The sequence below is a fragment of the Apteryx mantelli genome, chromosome 4 (assembly GCF_036417845.1).
Source record: "Apteryx mantelli isolate bAptMan1 chromosome 4, bAptMan1.hap1, whole genome shotgun sequence".
Classification (NCBI taxonomy): domain Eukaryota; kingdom Metazoa; phylum Chordata; class Aves; order Apterygiformes; family Apterygidae; genus Apteryx; species Apteryx mantelli.
This window is the reverse complement of record NC_089981.1, coordinates 22561699-22587308: the sequence shown is the minus strand read 5'-3', so window position 1 is coordinate 22587308 and position 25610 is coordinate 22561699. Positions and strand designations below refer to the sequence as shown.

General features: G+C 38.3%; 1 protein-coding gene across 3 annotated transcripts in view; it reads left to right on the top strand.

Moving 5' to 3' along the window:
* CHID1 (chitinase domain containing 1) overlaps window positions 1-25610 on the top strand; it is a 127023-nt gene that overhangs the window by 44438 nt on the left and 56975 nt on the right. For all 3 annotated transcript variants that reach the window (XM_067295990.1, XM_067295992.1, XM_067295991.1), the window contains 2 exons: window positions 3873-3974; window positions 6880-7035. In XM_067295990.1, the coding sequence (XP_067152091.1) occupies window positions 3873-3974; window positions 6880-7035 (258 nt within the window). The remainder of the gene's footprint in view (window positions 1-3872; window positions 3975-6879; window positions 7036-25610) is intronic.

The window sequence follows — 25610 nt, the reverse complement described above, 5'->3', positions numbered from 1 at the left end:
TAATGTTAAGGAAACCGAACAACATTTGCTTGATGTGTTGACACAGAAAAATACAAATGCAAATATCTATATGAGGTGTCTAGCTCTTAGAAAAACTATAAAAAGGATTTAGTATAAGCTAACATAAAAAGAGTACTCTTTCCCCCTTTAAACTTTTTCTTGAATCTGAATTCTTTCATGTTCATAATGCATGTTGCATAATTACAATATATTTGCAGGGCAGTAGGAGCAGGTTTCTCTGCAAGGCAGATTTCTCTCATATTCAGTGCTCAACTTCACTCTTTAAACCAATACATTTTGTTAGGCTCCAGATGAGATGTAATATCTGAACTGCGTCTTCAGGTGAACTCAAAGATAAAGCAAATGAAGCAGTTCAGAGATCAGGGTTAACTCCATGCAAAGAGATTTTCAAGATCTTTAATCCACTTTTCTTATTATTCATGCATGAACACCTGGCTTCTGCCCCTTCAGAGCTGTGGTGGTGAGCAGATTAAATGACCAAGGTTTTAGTCACCTGACAACTTAATAACAAGCTGTCTTTAGTATGTTTATTGTATACTGCTGATAAATACTGATGGAGTCTCTGCCACTTCACTGAATATTTTGGAAACATTGTTCAGGGCATAGGAGAATGGCAGGCTTTTGGCTAAGGCTTGGGAACTTCTATTCTCTTGGACTTCTGTTGCGTATTCTGTGCCAAGTCTCTTTGCTTTCTCTGTACTGGCTTTCGCAGCTGCGCACTCAGGGGTATGTATCTGCCTTTGAATTGACTTTAGGATTAATTTAAGTATCAGAATGATTGGAAAGCCTCAAACTAGAGGCATAATAACCATGCAAAAAAAATATTTATTTATTTTTTTAATCCTTGAGTGCCAGTTCTTTTGAATCAGAATCGTTCTTCAAGGCGTGAGTTGAAGAATCTTGTTTTTGCACCAGCAGACAGTTTCCCAAAGTGCTTGACTAGAGCAGAATTGACTAGTGCTGATTGAACTGGTGGGAGATGCTCGCTTTTTAAGAGCGGTGGTATTTAACTCTCTCCATGACTGGACAAGGCATATTTATTGCTGCCAGACTTGGTCCAAGTTGGAAATTCATGCCCTTGCTCCTCCGATGGCATTCCTTTGTAGTTGAAGGAGTTCAATTACAAGCTTGCTTTGGAGAAAATGAGATCCGATATCCATTTTAACCTGGTTTTGTTCTCATTCCTTGGCAATATATGTGAAAAGTGTGTGTAGAGGGCAAGTCACTTGTCAGAGTTTCATTAAAATATTACCCTGCTTAATCTGTAAAGCAATCCAACTTGCCATAGCATCTAATGCACAATATAATTACTTTTTATGCGTTTCCCCTCATGAGTAATCAAAATCAATTTACAGAAAATGTGTTTTACTGGGGTTTGCATTGGGGAATTGCTTTGCCTACAGGCATCCAGGTTGCCATGACATAGTTTCAAAGATGCCCTTCATTTTCTTCTTGTAGAACAGTTGTAATTTGCAATTGCACTAAATGCCAAGCAGATAACTATCAAAAAAATTGCTGCCCACCGATGGGTTCCAGAAGTGAAGACTTGTGTTTTCAATTTGTACATGAAACCTCAGAAGAAAAGTGATCGGTTTTCTGCTTAATATGACAAGTAAATCATTGATTCTGAAAACTTGAGAGTGCCAGAACACCACTACGCCTCATACATATTAGAGCTATGTAAACCAAAGCGTATATGGTCAGGTTCATTGACCTGACTTGCCAATGTCGTTCATGCTTAGCTCCCTCATAATATGACAGACATGTGAAATGATTTATTTTGCAACACTTCATAACCTATACTTTATTAGCTTCTTTCCTAATGTGATGGAGCAGAAAGTGTCCTTGTAAACCTGTAAGTGAATGCTGTTATGCTCTGCTGATCCATTCATATCCATTCGTCTAACATATTGTTGGATGTGGAATTTAAACACTGATCCGAAAGCGATAAGGGTCAAAATAAGTGATTTTTCAGTTTATTACTTGCATTTGTCACTGAGAATATTTTTTCTTTTTTTTTTTCCTTTTTTTCCCCCAGTTGCTGTGGAATGTGAGTGGTATTAATTTGTAGCTTGTCTAGGCAGGGGATGCCTGCTAATTTCTAGGTGAAGCAGTGGTTTGTGATACCACTGGCAAGTTTTGTATTCTTCAGTCTCTCTTCACCCCTCTAGAGGAGTCTTGTGCAATCCTCCAAGTCTTTTAGAATGGCTTAGTAGCGCCACAGGGTTTGTAAATGTTAAACCACACACCTTTTTCTTTGTAGTGTTCCCTTATGAATCCTGCTCTCCGAGGCTCTTTAGGGTAACGTGCTGCTGCTCTTCCTGCCTGTCCCATCTGAGATGCCCAGGAGCCCTCTGGCTGAGGACATGGTTCTTGCAGCAGCTTCTTCTTCCCTTTAGTTGAGTCCCATCTTTGCAAGGTGATTAAGCCTTCCTTATGTTCCCTGCTGTGCTGTGCCTGCTGCTGGTTTGATGTTACAAATTCTTTGAAAGAGTTTCAGTGTTTTCCAGCAAGTTGTGTGCAGTCATTGTCCCGGAGTTGAAATGGCTGAAGAAGTCAGGAGTTTCTACAGGTCCCAAACTGTCAAAAAGATACCCCTTCACCCATGAAGCTAGGGTAGCTATTGAGCCCAGTGCTAGATTTCCTAAATGAGAAAGGAAAGAATAAAAAAGGCGGAAGTGAGAATTGTGTTCAGTTTTTCGTGCAAAAGTACTTTGAGGGCATAACTACATTTTCCTCTAGCTCATTACAGGGGATTTTCTCAAAGTGGGTATAGAACGCTAGACTTCAATTTCCACCAAGATTCAAGAAAATCAGCCTGCCGAATATCCCTCCCTTTATCACCATCTTCCTCTTTGGAGCCCTCTTCAAAGGCTGACAGGTTTCCGTCTTCCTTATGTACGGTAATGAACCGTTGTTTGAAAAATGAGAACGTTTGGTAAGCGTATATATTTGTGCTCCTGCATAGGCTGGTATAAAAAAGGATTAGCTCTCGATAGAAAAATGGGCATTGCTTCTTCAAGCAGCACACCTTGCTGAATGCTTTCGGATGACTGGAATTCTTAAGCCAGTTCTCAGAAACTGGTAATTACTTTGCCTTATCTCATTGCTGTTAGTGGCATGCACGGATGTAAAAGTTCTCCTTCCCCACTACTCCTCCTCTTCCTTTCTGCCCTAGCCCCCAAACAAAAAAGAAAAAATGTGGATTTGTCTAAAGAAAACATGGTTGTATAGCCTTTCACTGAAAGCTTGAAGTTGTATTGGTGTTCTGCTTTTTAGGGCTTTTTTAGCGGTGAATGAAAGAAAATTAACGTATCCTTTACCTGTTAGAAAAAATGTCTTAAGTACAGTATAAATTGAAATTATCTTTCCTTCAGAGATTAATCAAAAAATTACCTTTGGCTTATGTCTTTGTATCAACAGCCCCACCCATTTGTTTACATATGGCTTGGCTACTTAGTCTTAAAAGAAACAAGAACAGTTTGACAGGCCGGGCAATTAAAGGTTTCCTAGAGGCCTTGAGAGTTCAGCTGACGGTTGCCTAAGGCAGTTGGATTAGCACACAGCCCGCACAGTCCCTGTTATGTCCATACTGGCAATGCTCTTTTCTCCAGTACGCTGTGGAAGTCTGCTTCCTCTCACTGGCAGCATAGAAGCACTGGATATTTTTTTTCCTATAGATTTATTTTAAGGATGGCACAGAAATGTCTCTTTTTCCACATCAGTGAAAAGTGGGGGTTTTGTTTACTTGTTTGTTTTTTTTCCCGTGATCCAGTGGAATGAAACCCAATGGACAGAGCAAGCCAGGTTATATAATAATTTCACTTTCTGTTTTGCTTTTGTTTTAAAAGGACTAACCAGCCAGGAATGTTCACGAAGAAAGAATTTGATCAGCTGGCATCAGTGATAGACAGCTTCAGTCTCATGACGTATGACTATTCGACACCACAACGGTGAGATTCTAACATTAGCAGAAGACTGCTGAAGGAACCGATTCCTGGTTATGTTGCTATTTAAATCTACAATATGAGTTGATTTTTTTTGGTAAAGTGGACAGTTTCTTTTCAGTGTAACAAATCCAAAATTTGGGGATTAGTACTTAAGATTGTAAGTGTGGGTTTGTTTTTTTTTTAATCGGTCAAAAACTTGGAACAGTGTTTAACTGCCATGTAGATTTGGCACCCAGATGTTGTGAAAAGCTTTGTACTTGAACTCAAGAGTTATGCTTTTTACGGGTACTGTGACACTTTTTTTTTTTTTCCTCCAGGCAAGGCTCTTCAGTTTTTAGTTGTTTGGCACAGTTTTGCCTGATAGGTATATGAATAATCCAGTACATGTCCTTCTGGGAAGACAGCTTTTAAGCACAATTGACAGCTTCATTTGCCTGTTTCATCCTGAGATGGTGGACTGCCTTTTGGCAGCTCTGCTAATGTTGACATGCTTAAACTTGTTTTTTCCATTCTTCCACTAGTCTCTCCCTTGTCTGGTAAAGCTGTTTGTGCAGCAGCTCAGTGATCCAGAGCAGGGAACTGATCTGACTGAAAAATAACACAAAACCCTAATCTTGTACATAAACGTTCATTTTCCGCAGCTCTATATTTTTAACTGTGTGAAAGTGGAACGGCAGCGGAGGTGACGGGTGCTTAAACTCTGCCGAGACTGTAATGTTATCATTTTCCAAAAGCACAGATCATTTCGCCTCCAAATTGCAGAGAACGCTGCACTTCTGGAATTCCTGGGAGATTCTGTGTCTCTTGCTTCAAGGTGGCTGTCCAGAATTAATGCTTGGGGTGAACTGGCATCTTTGGAAATGCCATTACTTTCGTGTGTACTGTATCACTAGGCCCTTTGTCATCTTTAGTATATTGTACTAGATAACATCTTGATAACATCTTGATAACATCTAGACAGGTTTAACAGAAGGAAAATTTGTCTCTTCTGAGAAGAATTTATATAACTCCTTCCTATCTCTCACCAGGCCCTGTCTCTAGATCTTCAAGTCTAGTGCCCTAGGAGAAAAGCAAATGTATAGGTGGTAATGTGTACTGAAACTAGAAGAGCTTTTTGTTAGTCTTTCCTGCTGGAATATGTTCCGTTCCCAGCCAAACTGCTCATGGCCTCAAAATATGAGGGGAAAGATATCAACAACATTAATCCTTATTGCAGTGACCGGGATAATTCTGCTGTGAATCTCAGACTAACATTTACCTTCAGCTGAACATAAAATGCCAAGACTGTTGTCTTAAAATGTACTTCTTTGTCTAGATTAGTGTTGCATCATCTTCTGCGTGTGTTAATGAAAAAGACCACTTAGGAATGCATCTATAGTGATTAAAATCACAAGTCAGTTCAGCAGATGTATATTACAGCGCCTCATTTTTTCTTAATTTTTAGGTGGGTCTCAAGGTCAAACATTCACAAGTCAGGATTTTAACTCCGAGTAAAATTTTGCTAGAATGGCAAGTGAGTTTGGTCAAAAGTCTGTTATCAAGATTTGTATGTCAGGATCCATCTACACTGCAGTCAGAGGAGTGGTTGTGGCATAAATAAATATATATATATATATATATATATATGCATGCACACACACACAGTTTAACTTTCTTCTAAGTAACACTGACATCTATGAAGATAAGGTGATATGAGCTTTAGGTCAGGCTGTACAAACCCATCTGGAACCCAGGATGCATTCTGAGATACAAATCTCTTCTAGACTTTCTTTCCTGTGTGGTAAAGCTGCACTGTGCTTTATGCCTTGCTAAAATCACAGATTCTGCTATGGTACAGTCATATCCTTTATGCTTTCGCTGGCGCATTAGGTTGCTCAGATGTGAGCTTGAGCTGCTAATCTTCCTGTACTTGAAAGGGAGATGGAGGCAGTTTTCAGGCAATGCACCCACTGTATTTGAACTAAACTTAGTTTGTGAGGTGTAATGCTTTGTCTGAGACAGGATTTGAAAAAAGAATTCCAGTCTTTTATGCTTGAATTTGCTTTGTTTGGTCTGAATGTATGAAATACAAGATAATACCTATGTTTTCTCACAAAACTGTTGCCTTTAAGTGTAAACATAATTTCCCACACAATTCTGTACTACATTAGCACATTGAGTTTTAATGGCACAGATATCCAGAATGCTTTGAGGTAGATTATTAGCAGAGAGTAAAAGATGCTGATATTTATGAGCCTGGAATATGCTTTTTATTATGCTACTGAGTGTTTGCAAGGAAGCCTGTTGTTTTCCTTTGCAATGAACCTAGGCAGGGAGAGAGCATGATATCCTGATACTGTATATACGACAATTCAACCACTCCGTGTATTCTGGCTGTACTCATTTTGTAAACATGGCTTTTTGTTGTCAGGTTGCCCATCTAGGTTTTTGTCCAGAAATAAACTGTACAAATATGCAGGTTTCAGTGATTGCTTAGCTTTTTTTTTTTTTTAGTTCTTTATATAAGTAAATGGTGGATTTTGTCCCATTGTGTTACGCTAGGTTACAGCATGGAGAATAACTGAAGTTAGTGTTTTGAATTCTCTTGTGGGAGTTATGCCAGACCCAGTGATACAGAAAACCTGCTAGGTGGAAGCCTCTTCTTACCCACTGTAAGAAGACTCATATTCGTTCACCTTAGAAATGGATCGTGAAGTCAACTGAAGAGTGAGGCAGCATGTTCTGTGCATCAGCAATTCAAGCCACAGATAAATATGCATTTAGTCATCATAGGATCATGGGTTAACCTTCACTGTTTCTGGTGTGCTGTACTTTGCTCTCTACAATTACACTAGTTAAAAAGAGAAAGCTGATGATAATGAGTGTGCACGCTTTCTTATGAACTGTTTGGTTTTTGCTAACCCAACAGACCTGGTCCGAATTCCCCTCTTCCATGGGTACGAGCCTGTGTTCAGGTGCTGGATCCTGATTCAAAATGGAGGAATAAAATACTTCTAGGGCTGAATTTCTATGGCATGGACTATTCTGCTTTGGGAGCCTCTGGGGAGCCAATCCTTGGCAGCAGGTAAGACTTCTCTGGATAGTGAGTACTTATGTATCAGGGGTTCTCACAGTCTTAGAAATTCATAGATGTTCCTGTTTAGAAATATAGACTATAGTAACAGAGAAATGGCAAAAGGGATAAATCTGCACATGAAATAGTAACTCACCAGTTACAGAGACAAGACCTGTTCTCTGTACAGAAGTGCAAATAAAGGGTGCCGATATTCTGTCAGCACTCCTATGGAGAAACGGTTTGTGTCATTTTTCCTCCTTCCTCTCTACATGCTCGTACACATAGTTTGTCATCTTTGCGTTAAAATGTTCTGAGGAATTCTCTTATGGTCTGTATCAGTTATGGGTTCATGCAGTTGACCTACAGATTGATTCTCTCAGCTTCTGAAGTCATTACCTGTTACTCTGAAATTTGATATTTGTTTCAAATAGCAATATGCCACCAAGTTTCTTTTGAGTAGAAAAAGCTCTCCTGGAGACAGAAATCTCTTAAGAAGATAAATAAAGGGGAGTATTCCAAAGACAATCTGAAATTCTGTTTTGATTCTCAGAAGAAAATGTTTGTCTTGGTTTTGGGTAATAACCACATATAATAAACAGTGAGCTTCATAGTAGTGCAGTTGGGGTATAGCAGCGCATCGAGCCAGAAGAGAAAGCAAGAAAAATATCAGTGTGAATTTGGCAGGAAAATCAAGTTTGTTCAGAAGTTTCCTATTAATTTATAAAACAAAATCAAGCCAAATGGCAACAATCCTGAAGCACAAGAGGCGACTAGTCTTATTTTCACACATAGGTTACTAAGTTCGTTACACCAGGATATTTCAGTATGGTAACAGATTGCCTGCAAGGCGTTGAAATTCAATCTGAGATGGTAAGTCTAAGGTGAGAGCCTGAATTTTTTTCTATCCATGCTTTCAGTTATGCAAACACTTCATGATCATATGAATTTCACTTGTCTTCACTGTCTTTCTGCTTCACTGTGGCTGTTTGCTGGGGTTTAATACTGCAGACACAGTTGCTGAATTGTGTCTAAATCTGGCTGAATAATACAAAATGACTACAAGGTGGAGGAGATAAAGCCATTGCCTACAGTTAAAGGTTGTAAATGCTGAATGATTATTGCGGGATATATGAGAATGGCTTCCATTGAGTAAGCTGTAGTGGTTAGGTGGGAATAATGCTAAATGGTCCAAAGCACTGTTGATTTACAAGCCTAATTGTACAAGTTTAGTGTAACTAATGTAGTTTCACTGTAATATTTAGAGCTCCTTCTTCCGACAGGTATATCACAGTATCTGGCAGAATAAAAAAAAAAAGGGGGGGGGGATTTGCTGCTTTTTCTCTGGGCTACAACTTTTGCAATGAAGTTACCACTTGAAGACATATTGCACATTTGTGTAGTATCTCTTTTTGCTTTTCATAGGTTAGTCTGGACTATATTATAGGATTAATTCTTGCCATTTTTGAATTAACAGCAAAAATCTCCTAGGTAAGACTGATACATAATCAAACCAATCCAATTTTTACTTCTCTTTCTATTTAAAAAAAACAAAAACCATGTTTAGCTATATATAGGGCATTGGTGCGCAATAAAGAATAATACGTATTATACAGAGAATGGTCCTGTTAACATATACTGCAGTGACAGACCATGATACTGTCATTTTTCAGATATCTGCTGGAAGCAGTATACTGGGCAAAGTGTTTAACTTCAAAAGATTGTTTGAGTTTATACACAAAAACCCTGTAATTAGGACTTTACTGCCTTAACTATTAAACAGCTGTCAGTGGTTAAGCTTATTTTTACAGAAATATATTTTGAGCCTGCACAGTTATGTTTAATCTTTGCTGAATGTGCCATATATAGTAATGTAACAGTGAAATAGGTTGGCTGAGGTTCTGAATGAAAAAATTAAAGGCTACTGGAATGAATAAATTTTTCCATTTTAACTGGTAACAGGCTGTTTGTAAAGAACTCTGTTTCTAGCATCTGTGAATGTTTGAAAACCATCAATATCGCAACTAGCTGAACCCCCCAATGGGCACAGCTTATTCAGAGTTCCTCTACCACCCTCCCATCCAGCCTCCCCCGCCCCCCGATAAGGCTTCTCCCTTATTCGACACTGGATTTTAATATGCTGGCTATATCAGGTTTTGTAAGATACATAGCTGAGATTGAGCCTAATCTTATTTTTGTGTCTGCTTCATGCTGCAGCTGAAGGCTGCTCAGTAATTGTGTCCGGTGTAGAAGTGCATGGCTTGATTATTTACTTTTCTCATCTTGGCTTCTTAGGGAATTTGAGCTTCCGCTTTTTTGGTGGCCATAATCTAGTCTTGCTTTTGACATGTAAAACGTGTTCAAGGCTTGAGTCATGGCTCCTTTTAAGACACCCTCCATATGTGTAGTGATAGTGATGTTAAGCTAAAATACTGATATTAAAATGAATTACAGATGTGTTCAGTTAAGTGCAGTGGTTTGGTTGGTGTCAGTATTTTTGTAGTAGGCTTTTCTTTAGGCTTTTGCGTTTGAGATTTATTGCGCATACGGGTTTGCAACAGCCCAATGTTCCTTGGCAAACTGCAAGGTACGCGCTGTCTTGGCTGAAGCTTATTGATCCGAGTCTGATCACCTTTAACAAGAGAGCTGGAGAGTTGTAAGCCTCAGTGGCAAACTATATATTTTTCAGGTTGCTTGATGTAAATATTGTATGCACTTAAAATTGTTTACTAGTATAACATATAGAGAGAATTACATGCAGAGTGCAGAAACCTTTGTTGGCCTCATGTTCTTTTCTTCAGGATGGAAATGACGTGATGGAAGGAGGCTCTGAATGTAGGCAGATTTCATTCAAGGAATATTTTTTCAGTGATGAAGCTCATAAAATAATTTTGAGTAGAATTTCTATTTGCATAAAATATTATCTGGCTGTAGGGTTTTTTGCAGAATGTAATCTAAAGGTAGAAGTACTTGGTTGCCATTTGACTGGAAAGATATATAACCTTTCTATATAATATCCTTTTTCCTTCATGCACAGCATAAAAAGTAATATGTGTGTGTGTGGATGGGCTTGTGTATGTATATATATCAGAATTAAATGAAATGAAAACAATTTTTCTCTTACAGCACAATGTAGTTTGTCTTTGGGAGCTGTTACAGTAGGAGCTGCAGCTTATGTTTGCAGTAATGATGTGTTCGTCATTCCCATGCAGCTCAGCTGCAGATATTATTTGTTAATATGATGAGCCTGTCTCGGAGATGATAGGACATTCTGGTGCTGTAATCAACCAAGTACCTGCATGATTTGGCTGCTGGGAAGTTACATTCCTGTGTATATTTAGTTTTGACAGAATTTGTATGAAATGCTAAACTGAAGTAAAGATTATATGCCTGTGATTCCCCAAATCCCCCTAGTGCTTCTGGCAGTGTTTACTGCCCTCTGGCTGTCAAGAATCGGGTGTCTGGACTGCCAAGGTGCAGTCCTTAAAACCTACCACTGTGTTAATCCTGTCAGAACATAACCACCTGGGGTTGCTGACTTGCTGCTTTAATAATCGGGTTGTTCTAGGCATGTCCTCTACTGCTACCTCAACCTGACGGTATTTCATCTTCACCTCAAAAGAGTATGTCTTCAGTAAATAATTCTTCAGTATACTCTGAAGATTGAGAAGTCATTTAGCCTTTCTGCAGCATCTTTACCCTGGAGTCCTTTTGGAGATCTGTAATAGGTCAGCAAGCCCTATGGTCTCACAAGCTTCTTACTTACTATGTACTTTTTTTCCCTGTTAACGATCTGTTTTTCAGGTTCCCTCTTAATCCCTGTGACATTATATTTCAATTGCCATAATACCCACTGCTTTCTCTTGCCTTCTCATGGGAGGTTAGACTGCAGTCCAGGGGTGTTTTCCATTCCCTGCTGTCTGCAATCTGGAGTCTTTATGACCCGGACAAAACGGGAGCTGCAAAGCTTCATTGCCAGCTGGGGGTTAGAAGCAATGTAAATCAAAGACTATCGTGTGGCAATGGGGCCACCTCGGTTTAATAAATCAGCCTTCTTTATTGAGCACATCCCTGCTAAATTTAATGTATTACAGACATTTTGTCTTTTTTTCTGGTAATGCTGCAAGAGGGAAGATATATCTCTGATGTTCCACCTGGTTGTAAATAACTTTGGAATATATTCTGCATCCAAGCTGCTTTTGTTCCAACTGTAGCTGTTGAAAATAGATATGTGAATGGCCACTGTTGTGAGACAGTGCTGTGTGTGCTTACCTTTTACTTAAGGGAATCTGAATAGGGATTTTTATGTTAATTTTTAAACACTTAAGATGATTAATATAATAAATTGCTAGTTGAGGCATGGGGGAGACTAACTTGACAATGCATTGTGCTATGCAGAGATAGAAAATAAGATGACTTGCAAGCTATGTGCGGCTGTGGAGTTCTGAGAATTTTGTTGGCTGCCTGCCACTCTGTAAATAGCAGGTAATAAAAAATGGTACTCAGAAGCAGTTAGAGGTGAGCTCTTTCCCTGAATTATCATGGCAGTGTCCTTACTAACAGCAGTTTTAAGAAGATTTGAGCCAACTGTGACTCATGATTTTTGTCTTAAGAGGCAGCAAAGAACTTGCGCCAGGGAGATTTTTACTCTTCAACATGTTATACCTCTGTCAGGATTTCCATTAGTTCCTCACATACCAGGACTCTGTCTCCCGATTTCTTCCATTTTGCTCATAGTTTATGCAGCTTTGGGGAGATACTAATATTTCAGATAAATGATGGCCCAATCAACCCTGTAGGTTTGAATATCCTCTTGATCTGTTGTCTACCTCTCCCGTTCTTGAGAGGAAATGTTAAGCTCCTACTTGCTAGATTGTCCGGCTGGGTCAGATGTAAAATCTATGGCAGTCACAGAATGAAGTTAAAATTGATCTTGGAATCAGAAAAAAATTTATTGCTGTATTACAGATGTCTAAATAATTCAGGAGTATTTCAAGAGGCGCATTGTGTTAAATTCTCTCTGGGATGCTCTGTTATGGGTGGCTTTCATGGCATATCTGTCCCTCACTCCCTTCAGGAGCGGAAGGTGAAGTTTCAGCTATTATCTGAAAATGAAAGACTGTCTAATTCATATAATGTAGATAGAAAATCATATAAAGTAAAATTATTAGTGCTGTTATACATCAGCTTATCCAGGTTACGAATATGAAGTTAAATACAAACTTTTTTTTTTTAATGTAAAAGACATTCCTTATTTTGTTTTGAAATGTGAGAGAAAGGTGCCTTGTGCTTATCAGGCAAATTATTAGTTCTAAAGTTCAGTTGCTCTGTGGGATACTGGCATATTGGCTATGGGTGAATGTGTATCTCAGTGTACCTGTTAAAAATAACGGAGTCAGTTGTGATGTGCATTTTAAAAGGTGGGTATATTGCTGTGGAACGTGGTCTGCTGTCTCTCGTCGTGCTTTGAGTGGTAGATTTGCTTGCTGCAGGTGATATTTAGGCAGTCAAATGTTAACAAAATAATAATGCTATAATTGTTCTTTACTGTCTCGTTGTGCTTGAACCAATAGCCGCTAGCAGACTAGTTTAAATTGATGGAATTGGGAAAAATATTTCCATGGTTTAAATCACACAAAAAAAACTTAGAAGCTTTTACTGCAAGTTAAATTTGCCTCGAGTTCACAGGTTCTGTGTGGGTGTCTGCTCTCAGTGCACAGTGATGTGAAAGAAGCTCGGCTTTCGGAAGCCGTATTTGGACTTGTGAGATCACTAATGGTGCACTTAAAAATATGTTCAGCCCTGACTGACTCTCTTTAAATATGTGGTAATTAACACACAATATAGGACAGATAACCTCATGTGGGTATCCAGATTCCTCTGCTGCTAATCCCTTAGCTCCCATTGCCTTATGCTCTGTACTGCAAAGGTAATGGTTACTTGCTGCCTGGAGTTGCCTGTCCCCCCGCAAGGTGCCCACTGGACTTGGTTCTGTTGCAGATCTGTGGAGATGGGTGCGGAAAGGGCCTCTTGGAGGTGCTTAGTGGGTTGGTTTTAGCCTGGAGCAAGCCGCAGAGCTGCCAGACCACACTGTGCTGCGACTTGCTGGATAGCATGGCATGGATTGGGCCAGGAAGCTTCTGGTTCTGAAGGTGCAAAGTCCTTCTCTTTTTGAGCCAAAAGAGCTTGGTCCATTGTCTAGGACTGGATGAGGCTCATCAGTCACTAGGTCCCATCAGTCTGGGGCCCAGCCACTGCTCACGGCAGAGCTTGGTCTGGGGTGTTCACTCTAGGCAGCTGGGTATCTTATTTCTAACCTAGGAGTTGTCCCCCCCCCCCCCCCGCCCCCATACATGTCTAGTTTTTGTTTTTACTTTCAAACTGTGTTTTATGTCTAATTTATTTCCCCCATTGGTTTTGTTGAGGTGGGCCAGTTTTTTTGTTGATTAATGTCTGATTTGAAAAACTGGGCTGGCTTAAAAAATAAATTTAGGGAATACATGTTCCTGAATACAGGTATTGTAAGACAGGGCTTGTTTATCATACAAGTTGAATAGTGCCAGACTCTGGTTGTCTGCGCTCTTCACCACAAAATTGACAGTAATGAGATCATTTGTATTTTGTTAAAGGAGGAACAGTTTGTGTAGTGTGTGGTTTTTTTTTGAATAGACAGACTTTTCTTTTAAGTCTTAAAGCAGCTTGGAGTTTTTCTAATCTTAAACTGATTTCGTGATCCTCATTTCCTACTTTTAACATTAATCTGTTCAGTGAATTGAATTTCTGTGATTGCTGGGGAAGCAGCCAGAATTAAAAACAAGATATAACATGATCTTTATCATTCAGAATGGCTTTCTGTCCTTTAGCTAATGTAGTTCCACTTATAAAATTAAACAAGTGATACACAGTCTCAGCAAAAACCTTGTATTGAAAATGGCTAGTAGAACAGATCAATATCTGATTTGAAGTAGCAGTAAAAGAGGACATAAAAAAATCAGTCTAAGGACTTAAGACCATCTACCCTGCGAGATACTTTTAGACTTGACCCAGACTATGATCAGTCTTCAGGTACCCCAAAAATCATTTCATTCTTGGATTGAAGTAATTACAGATTTTGTGTGTGAATACCAGACCACTCGCTCTTTCTCATCCTATAATGGGTTGGCAGCTGTACCCTATTCACAACCACTTTCGGGTCTTTTTTTTTTCTGCTATTTAAACTGGCTGCAAATCTCACTGCTGGGAGCAGGACGGTGCTGCTGTCTGGGAAGAGGAGAGTGGGTGACCGAGTGCTTTTCCCTACCAGAAAAAAGCCTCCTTTTGAGGGGCAGTAGAACCCAAGGGCTTGCATGACACCTACTGGCATCATCCCCCTCCTTTCCTGTTTGCTCTAAGTAGTGCATGAAAGAAGAAAATCAATGAAAGTCTCCAGAGAAGAAACAAAAAGAAAGGGTCTGGCATGGTATGCGGAGTGTGTAGAAGAGGAGGAAGGTGTGTGTGGTTAAAAAGTGGGAGTTTTACTTAGTACTGTCAGCTGTATAGACACAGTGCCTGCTCAAAAAAAAATCATGTTATCCCTGTTCTTTCCTGCTACCAAAAAATCCCCGACAAACAAAAAACCCACCACCATACGTTGAAGGGAAAAGCGACTGAGTAAAATGATTGTTGGTGTAAGAGTTCAGGTAACGAACTCTGTTATGAAGCATCTCCTCCTCCTCTACATCTCAGGTAAATTTTACGAGATGGTATAAAGGGATCAGTTGACCTTCATAAATACTTCTCTCATACATCCTGACTGCATAGACCACATATGACTTCACCTTTTTCAGTGGATTGAGAGATTAGTTCTGATGTTAAACCCCCTTTTGATGGGCCTTTTGAAACTAATCTGAATATCATCAGTATGGATTTAAAGGTTGGAAGAAACTTTCTTTGCAACTCAAACACAATTTTAATGATTGAATTTTTAGGAAGACAATTATATATTCCTTCATTTGCTAAAGAGAACCACTTTCAGAGCTTGCTAAATAAAGCTTTAAAACTTACAGGATATCCTGATAAAGCAGAGTTCCTTGCTTTTTTCTGATCTGTTAAAGTCATGTCTTCGCTACTTGGCTGTGTGTACATTGGCAAGCAGTGCGACAGAACGGTGGCTCTGGGGTCCCGGCGCGCACACTGCGTGTGCTGGGTGTTCCTCCTCGTGGGCTCCTAGTCTGGTTCTGCGGACTGAAGTCTGTCAGAGTGCCTCTTCTGCTGTAGTTTCATCCCAAAGGTACCTGTTTCATGCGCTCCGAGGCTGCTCCGTGGCACAGACCAAAGCGTGGTAGCGGGGGACGTTTGGGAGTTTCACTTTGCAAGCTCACTCCTGATCGGAACTAGCGGTTGTGGTAGACACTCATGCGATCTCAGTGCCTCCGTTTGTTTTGACACAATGCTTTTGCATAGTACCATTGCAAAAAACAGTAAAATTACAAAAAATGTTGATAACTTCTTGCTTAAGGCAGTAGAAGAATTTGTGGGGAAAAAAATCAACACTTCTCACAGCAGTGTTTCTAGGCACTGTCATTTCAGAGGGCAAGAAGAAATGTTTATTATGTTTCCCGAGAAAAGTAGCAATCGCAGCAGCAAAGTATAGGGAATGATCTAATTCCTCGTGGAAGGACTTGATAAGCAAGTCAAGAGCCAAGGCGTGAAACATGTAAGGCTAGGAATAGGTTTGAAGCCTCGAAGTAATCCTTACAGAAAGCAATAACGGAGTGTATAGCTACAGAGTCTTTGAAGTACTAAAAGTGCACGTATGTTCCCCAACATTAACAGCTTCTGGTTTGTGCAAACAGCTTGTTTATACTGGGAGTTATACAGCAGGTGATTGAATGAGGCTTCTGCTGATAACATTCAGGAGCAGTATAAGGTCCAATGAGTTTTTATCTTTACATTTTTTGGGACATTTCAGTGTGTTATTAACACAAGAAAGTAGAGGGAAGCATGTTTTTTTCTAAGTTTGTTTGTGCCTGTTCTAAGAAAATGGATCTAGAAATATTGGGTAACGAATCTTGGCTAAAATAGTCATGGATTTTGTACTCTGTAAAAACAAGAGTTGCATTTCAGAATGTTACTGGAACATAGTGTTGTTTATGGCTATACTGGAAATCAAGGCAGACTCTGATAGTTAATTTTCTGTTAAAAAAAGATACGGTATTATGAAAGCTATTATACCTGAGTTATTTGGAAGCTGAATGAAACGTACAAAATTATGCCCACAAATTATGTATGTATCCTAAGTAGTTACCTCTTTCTTACTGTTTGTGTGGTGTTCTCAAGTTTAAATCAAATGTAACATTTGTTATCTTTTTATCGAAAGGAAACTGTCCTTAGGAAAACCTTAAGATATCTTCATATACCAAACTGTTGAAAACTTTTTGCAAATAACTTCTGCCTTTTGTATTTACCTGCTCTTAAGGTTGGGGAGGTGGAAGAAGATTGCCTTAAATTTTAAAATTGTATTCTGCATGAAGTTCAAGGTAGCTGTATTGCAGGGCTTGGAGCAGATATGCGTATTCACAACTGGTATGTGAAAAAGCTGATTGGAGGGGAGGAGCAGAATGAAGTGCAAGTTCTGTGACCCTCTTTCTGTAAGACTGGACTGCCCTACCACCAACCTCAAGTATTTTTAAAAGTAATTACATTTTTAAAAATAAAACACAAATGACAAAAGATTAAAAAAAAAAAAGACACAGGATAAATGAAACTTTTTTAAAGGAATTTTGACTATAAAGTGAATTAGTGGATTACCTTCTGCTGCAATAATTAAAACAGAGGAGGTCATCTTATCATTAGTGTTTCCTTGTATTTACCAAAATACTAGCCTTTATAGAGACAGCAAGACAGCAGTGTTTTGCAAGATTAATTTTTTCATGTTTGAGTAAAAGTAAAACTTCTGAGTCAGCAGTAGTCTAAGTAAATACTGGCTGAGTCCCAATAACTTGTTTTCTTATGATGTTTCCAGCTGAGGAGTGGTTTTGGATTAGAGGCTTGTGCTTAATATGCTGGTCACTTGGAGCAATAGATATGAAAAGGTAAAAGTCAATGAAGCTGTCAGTTTTCATGTTCTTTCCCTGATTTCAATTAGTTTTAATGAATTTAGATATGCAATTATATTCACTGAAACCTGCATTTTATAATAACGAAGCTACAGAAAGCTTGCTAAACCTAAATATAGAGGTGGAACATATTTTAGTATTGACAATGTGGATGAAAAGTTATGATCGTTTTGGGGAACGACAATTTATGGAATTGGTTCTAGATTTTAGTGTTTGTGAGTTAGGAGTGTATGGAGAGAAATCAGGGAGACTGTCATGTACCAGATCTGAAAGGTAATATGCTCATTGCAGATTGGCATTGCTAAGCCCTTGTTACGCAGCGAATACCTGATGTGTTGAAATATCAATGGGGAGTATAATGTCTCTGCATTTAACACTGAAATCTTCAGGTATAAATGTAATAGAGATATCCCACATCACTGTGATTGCTGCCTAGTTGCAAATTAAAAATCTAATTTCTTCTGTACTGGGCTTGCTTTATTTTTTTATTTATTTATTTTGACATTAACTCTTTGCTGGATACAGGTGTTCTGATGTGTTTATTTTACCCTAATTTTGCTTATGTATTTTAGTTTCCATGTTGAAGGCCTCCCGAGCAATTCTGTTTTGTTAATGTGTGTATTCCTTGGGAGTATGAATTAGGGGCCAGAGGAATGGGTAAAACAGGTAAAGATGAATGGTAAATTGTTTATCGCTCATAATTGCTCCTACCTGTGACTCTGGAAACCAAAATTATAAGCATCTGTATGTGTAAAATGAATATAATATTGCAGAGGTTTAAATGCCTAATGGTGTCAACTTCTCCATATTCCATACTAGAAGATGCCAGTTAAGACATCTAGAACTATGAATTGATCAGGGCAGAAGACACAGTGAGTCCATTTGAAAGTGTAGCCAAATATAACAGTATACATGTGATGCTTTGGTTTAGAAACAATTATACTCAGGAGCGTTTTAGCTGTTCTTTTTACTCTTCCAAGTGACTTTAATCGTGAAAGAAAACTCATCACTCTCGTGATGGAAGGTGTCAACCGAAAAGGCCTTTATCTCAAGAAATTTTATTAAAATTTAGGTCAGGAGGAACGGAGATGCTTGGTAAGCCTAAACTAAACAGAAAGCTGGTTTGACAGAGAGCCCTGCCAATATCTTTCAACCAGATCTGAAAACCTCTTCAAAAATGAAGCGTTTTCTTGTTCCTTACCCCCAGAGTCTTCCCTGAGGCAAATACTCTCCTGTAAGGAGAGTATTAAGCATAAGTTATGCCTGCAACCCTGTAGTTGTCTAATAGCATTTATTTTGCAGTTGCATTAAAAATAATTGAAAATCTGGGATGGGGGGGTGTGGTTTTGGGGGTTTAATGAGAACCTTGTTTTGAATCATGAGCTTGCCTAAGGTAAAACACCAATAGTTTGCAAAGTAGCAATTTGCCATTACTGCTTGGTGAAATGGTCATTATCAAGCTGCATAACAGAAACATTTGCATGTTTTATTATCTACAGTAAGAGCTTCCAAAATAAGTAACATTTTTCTTAGGATCTGATCTATAGTACTGGGATATATAAAGGAATGTGCTGGAGACATAAACTTAAAATCTTAAAGGGCGTTAGGAGATGGATTTAAGCAGTAGGTGGTCTATGGCAATAGATGAATTCATTTGTTCAGAAGCACTCCTTAGTAATCTTGTACTTGAATGGGAAAAGATATGGTTTGGTTTGGTTTTAGCTGCAGTAAGGAAAAGAATTTTGTTTTTTAGATCTGACACAGAGCCATTTTCTTCAAATAATAATATGCCTATTTTGACGTGTTGTTTGCCTCAAGCTACATGAATATGCATACTTTGACATGTGCTGTCAGGAGTATGTTTTAGAGTTCATTCTCCCATCGCTCTGAGTTCAGTGCACCGAGTTGCTGGAATTCCCTTCTTAGCAATGTACATGAATTAAGATGACCATCTCTCTCTTGCATGTGAACTGCTTGTCATCTGAAATTTTAGAATATCTTTCTTCACTTGGGTCTGATGGGGGCTTATTTTCATAATTTTAACAATGTTGTTATTTCTGCACGTTCCGTGTAGGAAAGTCACAGTAGCAGTCTAGTGTCACTCACCCGATACCTTTACAGGGGTTAAAATTTCAAGAGAGTGGGATTATTTCCAAAGTTGTTTGTTTATTTTTCTACCTCTTTAGTATGCTCTGTTCCAAAATGTGCTTGCAGAACACTAGTGTAATATTAGCTAATGTAGGTCATCTGCTAATCTAGGTAATCTGCTCGGCCATTTATAGAGACCAGCGTTCAGAATGTGTCTTTGATTCCGACATGTTTATCTGCTGATTAAATGTCTCCAATCAGTCTGTTCCTTCATGCATGAGTTTCGAAATCTCCACAATTAAAATATTTTGGCAGCTTTAATTTACTGTGGTGTCCAAATGTTAGTCATGGAATGTTGCTTGAGCTGAAAGTTAAAAACAAGATACTGATTTAAAAAAAATAGGCACGATAAAAACTTTTTTTGTTCACCAGGTAATTTATTTTCACGTTTTCTTTTCACATTAAATTTCCAACTTGAAATCTGTTTTCACTGCTGTTAGGAACTAGGAACACATTTTTGAATTCATCTCTTTTACCATATTTTACACTTGAAGCCTGCAGCTCAGATAATCCATATCCATTCAAAACCTATTGGTTTTATGAGTTCTCAGACAGCCTGCACAAAATCACATGTAAAGGCAAGAAGACTAATGGGAGAGAGAAGGCTTTTGAAATTAGCCTTCTCCCGTTTATACAAAATGGTGTGTTTATTCAGTACTATTATCTCAATTTTAAAGCTGATTTTACTTTTCACAGTCAAATTTTGTTCTCTGGAAGCCATTAATAGAGAACTTGAAGTATTTATAGCAATATAGGAAAAAATTCTTGCAGAAATCAGTCTCATGAGTGAGTTGTATTTAAAAAAAAAAAAATGGCTTGACTGTTTCTAAACAAGTGCTGGGCCTTACAGAAATAAAATATATAAAGTCATGCCATAAGAGATGAAATTTTGTGAATTTACTGCAAAATGCTCAAATTCTGAACTTAACTACTTCATAAAGCTGTTCATTTCAGTATGTGAAGCAATGATTTCCTGTGTGTGAACTCTTCCATAGCTGCTAAAGGTTGGAGCATCTTGTCATTTAACATGATGGTCTCTCTAAGGATGGTGAGAAACAAGTAGTTGTAGATGTAAGGTACCATCCTGGATGACCACGTTATGATGCTGTAGGGTAAAACTCCCCACAGCTCCCTGTGTTTTCCTTTACTCTTTTGCCATCATAATCATTTTAGTGTGCTGACTGTTCTTCTGTAGCCATGTTTCCAAATTTAACGTAACGATAAAGCAATCACTGAGTAATGGAATCTTTACTTGGAATTATTGTTCCACTGTTTTAATAAAAATGACCTGCGCAAGCACAGATTCCAAAACTTTTTAAGACTTTCAGTAGCTGCTTCAAATATTGTTTGTCCTGAAATCAATGTCTGCTAATCTAAGGGATGTATTTGTGACCTTAGACCAGAATCAAATCCAGTATCAAATCCCACAGCCTGAAGCTACGCTTCTAACTAGATATCCTGCCGTGTCTTTTGCAACTGCAGTCAAACAGTTTCTGTTTGTGTTTAAATATGGCTTTATTATCCTGAGTTTATCCTACTGACTGCTGCCAACATGGTATTTGAGGAGAACAGCACTCTGTAAATGTCGTCTTTTCCTTTGTCGATATCTTTGCTAAATCTGTATTTCCAGTCAATATGCTGGGTAACTGCCTGTGCTTTGCCAGGGGAGCAAAGCCTCCCATCCTCTCAAAAGCAAACTGTAATTAAGGCTAGAGATACTGTGCAGTCTGGAAAGCAAGTGTTAGGAAAGCTTATTTAAAACAGTCGGGCATCTGTGTAAAGAGATCTTTGTTCTTTTGTCTAACTTAAGATAAAATCCAAGTTCATGTTGTTGAAGGGCGTGAAAAGGAATAAGTAGAATTTTTAATAGAATTAAAAATGCTGCTCTTTCATTTTCTGTGTGAGATTGATTTTGCTGTGAAACCTCAGCAGCTTATTTAACCTCTTGCTCTTTATTTGACCTGTCAGAAAAGCAAATACATATATGCATTTTACTTCCAGCAGTATTGCTGGTAAGAAATCTGAATTTAAACTTTTGCAGATAGTGACATTTTTAGTATGGTGTGAAACAACTTAGAATTAATTTTTTGATATGCATTCTCTGGTTTTGTGGCCATTCCATATCTAAAATTAAAAAGATACCATTTAACATAGCAAGATTGGGTAGTTCTTCAGAGCAATGGTGGATATGGGTAATGCAAAATTCAAGAACGCTGGGCAGTGATAGTACAGTTAGGGTTTTTTGTTTCTGTTTTACCTTTTTTATTTTTTGGTAGAAGGAACATCTGAACTTTTCACTGAAAGCAGATACAAGTTTTATGTTACTGACACAATCATAGCTTTTCCTATGTTCAGGTTTCCTGAATTACTTTAATCGGATGCATTTGATCAGTTATTTAATTAATCCTAGGCATTATCTCTTGTTCTTTTAATTTCTGATTCCTCCAGTTTCCCTTCAAGGCTCTGACTATTGCCCTCACTTACTGCATCGTTTCCTGCACCTTCAGACTCTTGTTAGCTGTTTGGCTTAGTTTATTGCTATAGATAATCTTCATGAGTAGAGTCACGTTGTCTCTTTTCTCCAGACAACTTGATCAAATGGTAGATTTTGACATGGAAAATAAATGCAGTCTTTTAAACAAGTGAAACCTTCCGGAAGTTTGCTATAAAGTTGGAAAAAAAAAAAACTGTTATGTGTAATAAACTGTACTTTTTGGTTCGTAAACATGTTTCACACCAATATTGGCTCAGGTCAAAGTTTTTATTGTGCAGGTAAGAGAGCAACACTCATCTCAGAAATGATCTGGAGAAATTACCCGTCCTCCAGCCCTCCGGTGGGTAACAGCTCTGCCCTCTGTTCCCTTCTCTCTGTGGCTGCCCGAACTCCGGGGAGGACATAAGCACAGGGCAGGCATGGAAAGTGCCGCCTTACTCTGACAGCCTGCAGCAGGGCAGCTTTTCTGGCCACCTTGCAGCCTGGCAAAGAATGGAGCGGGAACTCGGGACTTTAGCAAGTGAGTTGCTTTATTGTGGGCTTTTTGTCTTTTCTAAAAACTATCTTAAAATATTCTGCTACAAGGGATCTTGGTTTGAATTTTGAAAATGTGTGTCCTAACATCTGATACTACTTTCACAGTATTAACTGGCAGCATTTTCCTCCCTTATAGCTAAACGGGGCAAGTTGTAGTGTTCCCTTCATAGTAGGAGAAAGTCTTTCTTCTTTCTCTCCTTTTTTTTAAAGGAGAAAGTGACGTCAAAATGATATTTCTGAGGCAAGTGTGGGGTTGTTATAATATTTCTACCTATTTTGAACTGACTGTAATTTGAGTAGGTTCCAATTTCTTTTTTAATGTTCATGTATAAAGAAAAGGTTTTGAATGTTGCTGCTACGAGAAAGAATAATCCTTGTCAGCCAAGAATGTACACTGTTAGCTTGCGGCAGTACTGTCTTGGATGCCCCTTTTAATAGGATTCTTCTATGCTGGAAACACATAACAATACAATAACATTACTGATGTTGTAAATCTTGTTATATTTGCATATTTTTCTGTTTAGACTTATTGTTTTGATGTGTGATTTTTCTGCTATGCATCCAGAATCTTTGAAACTTCTACTCTTTTTTAATTTTTATGTTCATCTCATGCAAAGTTCGCTATACCCATGCATTATCTGTTATCCTGTATGGCACTAAAGCTTTTTTTCCCCCCCCTTAAGAGATTCTGTTTCTAATTCCAAATTCTACCCACTTAAAAAGTTTATAATGTGGAAGAAAAAGTTCTCAAATAAGAATGCTTCAAATTAGTAGGAGTGGGTTGCTTTCAGAGGGGCCTAAGCAGTGCCCCAGTGTTGCACTACCCTAAAGGCAGCTGGCTGGCCTCAGAACTGACACAAACCCAAAGAACAGCGTTCCCGTATGCGGTGAATGAAAAGGCTTGGGATTGTGAATTTCAACTCAAGATCTCATGAGGGGGACAGAAGGGCATGTTCATCTTAAAATAAATTGGAAATATAAATCAAGTATATGAAATATTACAGGACTTTGGATCACTGTGACCTTCTTGTATTGAAAAACAGCTTTATTCCAGGCAAGAATGAATCTGAAAGGGAGCTAAGCAGAAAGGGATGAGAGAGGGTTGATAATCATTCACAACTGCATAGCAGAAATGTAACAATGTTTGAAAAGCAGTAAGACTGGCTGTATAACTTGCATAAAATGTAGTTATTAAACCCTGCAGTGGCACTGTTAAATTGTGGAATTGTGTTTCCAATTGCTAGGAAACTTAAAAAATATAAAACTGAATTTCAAGTATTTTAGTAGTCTACAAAAAAAGGCTATTTTGAGGATAGGGCTAAAGAAAGTTACGTATTGAGATGCCAAAGACTGATTTTTGAATTAGCAATAAACAACAATATCACTTTAGAAACTGTTTGAAGTTCCGTTTGCTGTGAGGTATTTAGGTACGATTCTTTTCACATGTATTAGTGTTCAAATATATTGCTTGGCTTTCATTTGATATGCTTCCTGTCTTGATTATTCTATTGTCAGACTCATCCAGATTATTTTTCTTAAGAAAATGAGGCTTATGAATCATGCTGACATCTTGTCCATGCAGCTGTTCTCTGCAATACCTTTTGGATATATGGGTCAATTTAAGCCAGAATTGACAAAGACTGAAATTCTCAAACTTGTGAGAACTTTACTGAATGTGGATGGCTTGGCAGAGCTGTATATTGTAAGTTAACAAGCTGTGGAGAGAATAAGCCTCTTTACTGCCAACTGATGTCTTATTAGTTACCAGAGAATCCATGCAAAGCTGAGCCAGGAGAAGTTTCAAGCAGAATAAGCACCTGATTAGGTGGGTAGAGGGGAATCCAGCTAGAGAAGCACACAGTTACAGGCAGTCAGGTACCCGCAGTTGTGCTGTGCACAAAACTGCTTGTTTCTTCAGTGCTCATGAGTAACACAGCATAACTGATGGGCCTTGATGATTTTTGTGGGAAATAGTTGTGTGAAACTTCACTGTAGCAGCTACTTAGACTCTCCTGTCTATGGTAACTGTGTACTTAACTGTAGACTTTCCCTTTCAATGGCTGCCAGTAACTTTTATCTCCTGAGGACAAGTCTTTACACATTACTTCTTCAGCTCTTCCTGGTACCGAAGCTGATCAGAATCAGCTTATCCACATGAGTGTTTGAACAGCAAATAAAAGTAATATTCAGTATTAAAAATTCTGCTAAAAAACAAAGCAGGCTACTTCACAAAGCTATTTTTAAATGATAGAGCTTCTCATTAATGTCCTATTTCTCTCAGGTTTGTGCACTACGCCTTAAAAATGGTTTATTTGATAGATTAAATGCAAATAATGTAATACTAGGTAGATATCTAATAGTATATTTTGTAGGGAAAATTTTAATTCTGTGTCTGCCTCTTATTGTTTTTCTCTTGCATAGGTAGCGCTGGTCTTACTGCTTGTCGAAAGAAAATTGAACAAGTCTTTTTTTTTCTTTTCTCTTATTATAGTCTTTCATTATAAATCCCACTAAAAGCTTTAAAAAAAAATACTAATTTCTGAATAGAGCATGGCTTGTAGGACAGGTGTGATGGGTGCCCTTGTCACAGTGCTGCCTTTTGGGTGTCAGTGTTGCATCATGGCTTGTGCAAGAGAGATCTGAGACCTCTCAGTCCACCCCACCAACAGCGATGTTCTTGACAAAAACTACTTAAATCTTTGTCTTGCATAAGGTCAAATATTACTTCTGATCAATTTATCTTTTAATATTCATCTATTTCAGATAAATAATTTCTACAGAAGATTCATCAATTATCCAAAATAGACCTGAGAGCAAAGAGAACCTAGACTGGATTTATGAATTAGATGTGAAACAAATTTTTATGATCTGCGCTCTCACAACCATGCCAATATCCGTGTTTCCTGTTAGAACATGATAGGGAAAACTTTCGTCTTAAAGTTAATTTATTAAATATATATATTACAAGGTTATGAAATACAGCTCTCTGGTTGAAATTCCCACGTAATTTATTTCTACTTCTGAAACACTTTTGGAACTTCAACTTAATTTAAACTAGAGAAACTCTGTAAAGCTCAGGTGATACCAATTTTCTGGTATTTGATATTGCTCTTAGCTATTAGACTTTTTTTAATGAGTATCACTGCAACTTTTATTAACTTAGTAAGACATTTTTTATCTCATAGCTCCACCTCAGTTGTGGTGGTTGTATGTTTGGATTTTGTTTCAGCAGTGGTCTTACAATGACAGGAGGCATAACTAATAACAGAAACAGTTCTGAACTAGGCATTGGTCTGGTGTCAGCACGCTCT